The 7,597-nt window shown below is 30.7% G+C and overlaps 1 protein-coding gene across 1 annotated transcript; it reads right to left on the reverse strand.

Moving 5' to 3' along the window:
- Nucleotides 1-1,081: 1,081 nt before the first annotated feature.
- On the reverse strand, nt 1,082-5,983 carry LOC132742473 (somatostatin receptor type 3-like). The gene is made up of 2 exons (XM_060730904.1): nt 5,906-5,983; nt 1,082-3,735 (listed from the first exon to the last, which is right to left on the reverse strand). Exon 2 carries the CDS (start codon nt 3,673-3,675, stop codon nt 2,581-2,583), a length of 1,095 nt encoding a protein of 364 aa, XP_060586887.1. The 5' UTR covers nt 3,676-3,735; nt 5,906-5,983; the 3' UTR covers nt 1,082-2,580.
- Nucleotides 5,984-7,597: the final 1,614 nt, after the last annotated feature.

Below are 7,597 nucleotides of genomic sequence, written 5' to 3' on the forward strand. Positions count from 1 at the left end.
GAAAACTTGCAATATCCATCACGCCCCCCCCCCCCCCCCCCTAGCCTCGGTGAGCGCTTCTTGATTTTCAGCAATGTAACGTTTTGGAATCAGTTATTCCGAATGGCCAGAAAGACATATCAACAATAAAGTAAAGAGCGTTTATTTAATGTTAATTTAGTGTTAGGCTATAGCGTTTTATAATTTAATAATTTAAACTCGTGTTAATAGGTTTTTCTTATGAAAAAATATGAAATAAAGATAAACAAGAAATGTCGGCATTCAATGAACGCATCCCTCAAAACTATTATCTTAAAGTAATAGCGCACCGCCAACAAGGGGGATGATTAAAAGACAATTTCTGGTGGCGTTTTATTATTAAATAATTTATCTACGTGATGTAAGAAAATATCAAATAAAGATCAACAAGAAAGTTCGGCACTCAGTGAACACATTCATCAACACAACCTAGCAATAGCGCACCGCCAACAAGGAGGATAATTAAAAGACAATTTCTATTAGGTTGAAAATTTTATTTTGTTGTCTATACCTCAAAATATGTATAAACATCTAAACCAAACAATATGTTTAAGAATATCTTTGATTTCTTACGAAATAGAATTGTCAAATTCAAATACGATTTACATAAGTTTATATTAAATCCATTATTAAAGATATATGAAAATAGATCTAAGAGCGCTAGAATATTTATAAACGATGTTTACTTAATTTTATATTTATATTTGAAACATGAATAAACATTTTAATATACAATAGCAGACAAACATTTAATGTAAAGATAAATTAATGAATAAAGTTAAAGCGGAACGTTTTTAATCACAAATGACAACGGTTTTTGTTTTTGTTTTTTTGTTGTTTTTTTTTTTATTTATTTTTTTAAATTGTTTAAATAACCAACAAACAATGCAATATGCAATAATAATTCAATACAGGATTTTAAGATATAAGTAATTAATAAAAACAAATTCAAACTAACAATTGTTTCAAGATGTCAAAACAAATGTTATAAACAACACACCACATGAATCATAAATAATGTTCTTATTTAATTTTAGAATTGTGAAAGGGCTAATATCATATTTCAGTACGCCAACACGAAGTGTTTTGAGACCATTGGTTTGCAAATATTATGGTGGTAAGAAATGTATGTATGAATGCAAACATACAGACAGGTCAAACAGAAGCGTTTTAAACCAGTGCCCATATGATAAAGAGTATAATAAAAAGGTAAACTGTGAAAAAATATGATTTATATATGCACAGAAAACAACACTATTTAAAGCGTACATATAAATGTGCTCAACATTCTTCAAATTAGAACAACCTATAACTTAAGCGACACTTTCGTTCAATGTTATGCTCTAAATACCTCTCTCACTTTCCATAAAAAGAAAGTCTAAATAGGCTTTTAAATATCACTGAACATTACTAAAGAAAACCACTCTATAATGGAAACCATTTGATAAGGATCCTCCGCAGCATCTGATAGACAAAAGTTTTATGTGAAATGCAATTATTGTCTGCAATAATATGAGTACAAACACAAACAACAGAACACAACGTAAACTAAAGGCAGTCACAGGCAACATCCAGTCAAACAAAAAAACTGGAATGTCACCAAGTAGGACTAAAAGAGATTATGTAATCGCACAGTTATATCGATCTATTTAAATGATATTTTACTCTTCTAGAAATATAACAATTAGAAACACCAATTGTTATATTTTATATATTATGAGTATACTGTTTGTTGTACATAAACACAAAACTAAAATAGGGAAAAACATAATTTCTAAAGAACGTTCAAAACAACAAAATTGAAAATGTTGCAGACTCGGTTTAATTGAGCCTGTTCAAGGAAAGTCCTGTTTAGTGTAAGTTACCGTCCGCGCACCCAATCATTACAAACGAAAAACAAAGATAAGATTTTCATTACTGTTTCTGTGGTGTCAATTTCAGTAGCATATTTTTTGGTTGTCTCCGAAAACGTTTCCTTCTATTCAAATTACGTCGAAAGCTCCAAACAAAAAGCAAACATTTCACGTAGTTATTTCACTGGTAAACACTTAACGGTAAAATTCACACTTTATGGCAAAATTCAGTCGAGAAAAATGTCTTTCAACTATGATTTAACAGTCTCATTATCTATGGTTTTCTTAAAGTACATACATTATTATTAAAACTTTATTGAAAAAGAAACAACAAATTTGTACAGAAAAAAGGTGTCCAAAAAATATGTCCCTTATAAAATACATATAATACAATAATAAATACAACGAAAGAATTAAACAAATCCACGACATAAAATTCAATACGATCAATGGTTAAGTACGTTTCTTGTTTACAGAGCGAAGCTCTTCAATCCTAGAACCCAGCAACAAAGGATCAGGGCAACAAAGTGAAGCCTAGTGAGTGCATTTGGCGTAATACTGCATAACATTGCTTCACAAATTATCGACTGTTTTATTTAGTGTCCTGCAAGGCCCCTTGCCACTTGTCCTATATGTCCTATGCTGCTTGGTCATGTGGAGGCTATGTTCATTGAACCCCGCCCTTCCGTGTTTATCTTGTTTTCATAATCTATTTTGTTAATGTTATTTTATGATGACACATTCTAAATACTTTAAAAGAAAGCAAAAAATCTTTACTCTCTTGCCTAAATTTTGTACCGATCAGAAAATAAATGAAAAAATTTAAAACGTTGTTGGTATGAGAGAAGAATTTCAGAATAGTACTTTCAATGAAGTGGTTGTAGAAGTGAAAGATGCTCTTCAATTCGGGGACTGACAACAAAATATAACTGTCATACATAACCACAGGTGTCGTGAATAAGAAGTAAATGATATTAACCGTAAGCAAACTTAACGTAACTGACTTTACTGGTGTTTTTACAGATTTACCCTTTCTCACAACGCTGTTTTGAAGTAAAGATCGTATAATTATAATCATGCAAATGACATTAACTAACCAACTACCATACTTTATGATAACACTGGTAGTTCCATAAATCCTATATATGACAGGGTTTTCTTCTCGATCAATGGCACATACAGGTGCTCCTGACGGTGTGATCACATTTTTGAGGATGTAGTCTTGCATTAAAGTGTTTGCTAAAGATATTGTCCAGACTGCAAGTACGAGAAATATCGCAACTTTTCTTGTAAACATATTTTTGACTTTGTGCGGTACTACAACGCTACATACTCTTTCTATAGATATTAAAGTAAGTGTCAAAGGGGAAGCCCAATTACCGAGCGCTAACAAGAAAGTTATTAATTTACAATCAATGATGTTGTACGAGCCCAAAGCGTAACCGTTGGCATTAAAAAACCCGTGTATAAAATATCCAGTAACAAACAAATCAGCAAGGGCAAGTGACAGGATAAATAAAGAAGTTGAACAGAAGTGTGTGTTTCCTTTCGCGAGAACAGCAATGATAAAACCATTCCCAAAGACACCGATAATTGCAAATACAATACTTAAGCGTTGCCAGAGAAAATATCCAACTTTAAAACGTAGTTCCTCTAAGAAAGCTCTAAGCACGTCCCAATTGTAACGAGTATAAAATACCAGAACAGTACTTGTCAGATTAGTGGTGTTTGCTTCTCGATCAACATCTGCATAAAACCCTTCATCATCAGCAAGAAAAGTTTCAGTCGTGTTACTCAGGTTCATCGTTGTTTCTTCTAGACAGCTGTGCACCAGTCAATATGTCCAATAGAAAACTCGTTTAACCTTTAGATAGAATAACTATGCAAACGTTAATTTGGCACCTGAAAGTTGATACATACCTGTGCTTTTGTATTTAGCATTGTCCGTGTTATCACGGTTTCATGTAACAATATATGACTAGTAAAAATATATGACTACTTGATGAAACAATGTTCCAGTTTTAAACTAGAAGTTTTTCCACCGCAATTCTATCCTTTATGGCATATCGATATTATAATAACGGATCTGGTCTTGAGTAGAAAAAGGATTGCCTCCTCGCGACATGATAAGGCTTTGTCAACATCTGTTCTTACGGAATGCCGTACACATATCTTATTGGACATGTCGATATAGCTGAAAAACATTCTGGTATAAATGCATCAAGTAGTCATATAATTTCAAGAGATACAGTGATAAAGTGGACAAAACTACATACAATAACACAGGTATGTATCAACTTGCAGGTACCCAATTAACTTTGTCTCGTCAAAACCAGTTCGGCATGTCATAAAAAATAGTATTGAAAAGAACAAACTTGTGGTATCAAAGCTATCTTTGTTAAATAGCAGAAATTTAAAAAAGAATGATTGTTTTAAACACAGAAGACCGCACTCTTCAAGAAGTCTGTGAACTTGAGGATATATATTTATACAAAGAAAGATTTGTTTGTAAAAAAAGTTACTCAATACTGAAGAAATGATAAAAAGGACATTTAGAATTGCGATTTTATCAAATCGTTTATTACAATATTTCAATCTTATCTTAGTTTGCATCTTTGAACTTTCTTATGGACTTCCTTTAAAAACATAACCACAATAATGAATCTGGAAATTTAGCCCCGTGTCCTTTAAAAAGTAAATTAAATTTGGCTTTACAAACAATATGCCAAAACTTCTCCATTTTAACGCTCTCTTTCAATTTTCTTTCGGTTTGAAAAAGAAAAAAAAACAACAATAAAAAACAAACAAAAAATGTAGTTATAAAAGTTCAATGTTGCAGAATTCTTAGGCACAATGTGAATTGTTTGAATGTTACATTGAATTGTTATGATTTAGATTTAAATGTTAAAATTTCTACATGTTTCTGTCATGTAAGCAAAGAATTTCTTATTTGAAACAGATTTGGAAATCAATTTACCAAATTACAAAACTACGGTTATTTTAAAATTCTTTTATATTTGTTTTTATTTATTTATATTAAGATTCTAAACACTGCATGAACATTATAACACTGCAATGCGTTGAAAAAAAAACAACAAATGTTTTTTAAATAAAAAATGAAATGTTCCCTCCTGTTTTGCAAAGGACACACAAAGAACCAGTTATATCATACATGTACACGCTATATATCACATATCAATCAATTGCCAAACAATACCGACTAATACTCAGCAACTCAAACATAATAATTTATTCTTAGTTAACATGACCAGAAGAGAGAACATGTCAAGTTTTATCCGTCTGAAATGTATTAATTTTTCTTTTGCTAAATTTGCACTACTTTGAATCTGTTATAGTTCATTCAAGGAGGAACAAACCATGAGCTTCACAAAGCCAAGCTGCACGGATGTGTATTCTGGCCATGCAAATCACGTTCAGTTAAAGAAGGCTTAATGATTATGTTATTAAAAGAATATGAAATAAAATGGATTAAAAAATAACTGTAAAACTAAAAAACAGCAAACAAAAAAAAAACAACAACAACAAAAAATAAAAACATAGACACAAATGGAACCATAAAGAACTCCCAAAATGGCAAAAATAAAATTAAAACATGAATTGAGCTAGCCCATAGACTGGAGGTAAAACGATGTTCGGTCCACATCCTAAACATAATTAAAAGTTTTTTTGGCCTACAATGGGCAAAGTTTTCGTAATTATTTCAAATAGTCATAAAAACAATAGAAATGTATCATAAGGATATTCTTAGGAAATAATTCTTCATAAAAATGTTAATATACTTCTTAGATATTAGATATTGATGTTTTAATTTTGAATATGTTTGCTTTTTATTTTAGAATATTATATTATCTGCTAGTATAATATAAATATATGTAAACCTTTACGTGGTTTGTTGACTGTTATGTCTGATGTTTAATTATTAACAATTTTACTTTAGTTCAACTGCAATGGTAATTTGAAAATAAGCTTTACTTAAAACTTAAAAAAATGTCATTTAACAACCAACAACTTACTTGAATTTCAGGAAACAGCACAACCATGTAAAACGGTGCCCTTTTTCTTCAATTCTCACGTCTTTCTTGTTTTCGCTTTTTCAAATCAATGACAAGAGGTATACAAAGCTTTTTGCTTTTATACATTAACTGATAGATTTAATTGCTTTTGCGACATCATGCGATTGTTTTGATCATTGTATTACAACATAATGTATTAGAAATCAAAGGTAAACATCACAAAGAGAAAAAACAATTGATCTTGGAATTTTTATAGATTTATTTATCCAAATGAAGTGAGGACAATTGTTCATTGCTGCTCGGGCAAACTAATTGTAAACAAATAAATCATCGTATCATCAAACTATATAGTACAATAAATATTTTTTTAAAAAATAATTATTGAAGTTCAAAGAAAACAGACATATTGATGTACTTTGATGTTTTACTAGCATGGTAAATTCCATAGATATAAGCAATTTACGTAAATATCTATCAGGATTAAATTGAAATCTTCAAATAAAGTGATTTTGTTGTTTCTTTATAGAACATATTACCAAATGAATTTATACAAATTTAAATGTATTTTATATATATTTTGAAAAACATTATTTTGTATCATCTCGACGATAATTTAAAATCTAATGACTGTTGTTTGGCGCATTATACATTAGAACTGTCAATATTTTCTTCTTTGTAAGGTACAATTATGTTAAAGTGTATAAAGCTATATATCTTATACAAAAATTATTGATTGGAATTTCAAAAGGAAATACTGCCAATGTATAAATAATAATTAATGCTTGTATGAATTGATATAGTAATAATTGCTGTAAAGTGAGTGGCGCATGCATACAATCATTGGTAAACGGATAAAACCCTTCTTAAAAACACAAAAACTTGGGGTGTAGAGCTTAAAACACCTTTAAAATCAAAATACCTTTAAAATGTATATTTGTCAATCCTTGCACATGAACTGATCATATATATAAAAAGACTTAATATAAGCTGTTTTGAAAAGAAATCATATTTAAAAGTCTATAATAATACACCAGATAAAAATGTTCGCCGGAAAAATTCGCATACCTACCGCCAACATCACCATGTATTTTATTCTATTTCCAATATTTTCACATAATCCTTTAAAAAACAAGAATAAAGATGAACAAGGCAAAGGCAACGTTCACAGGACCTGGACACAGAAGATTTAATTCGATGACGGTCAATTCTAAACTTCAACGGTAATATAACCAACACAACAGCCAAAGTAAACATCAAGATTATCGCCTTTTTACTCCATTTACATATTCTTTCGATAAATTCAAATGTGGCCCAGCTTTGCCGTGTACATATAAGTCCCACTTTGAAGTATGGGAACCAACATATTACCGAATGGTTTCGCGGGTCTCCATCCCCTTTACCCTTTGACTTTAAGGGCCTATTCTATTTGTTTTCTTTCAGTTCCTAATCGGTTACTATGATTTTAGTGATTACCCTGCCCATTCTCTCTACCTTGTGCCCTGCCTACCTTTAAATTGATTGCACTAGCTGAAAACAAGTGTTTTCATGACAAGATCATTTTTACTGTCTTAATTTTATCATTTTGTATGTATCTGAAAGAATATTGCCAATTTGTTGACGATCGCACCAATTTCTGTTTGTTATCGAGTGCCGTAATTCTACATTGAACGCCATGACCACAGCTGTTCAAAA

The sequence above is a fragment of the Ruditapes philippinarum genome, unplaced genomic scaffold (genome assembly GCF_026571515.1).
Source record: "Ruditapes philippinarum isolate M1 unplaced genomic scaffold, ASM2657151v2 ctg3439_1_1_1_1, whole genome shotgun sequence".
Classification (NCBI taxonomy): domain Eukaryota; kingdom Metazoa; phylum Mollusca; class Bivalvia; order Venerida; family Veneridae; genus Ruditapes; species Ruditapes philippinarum.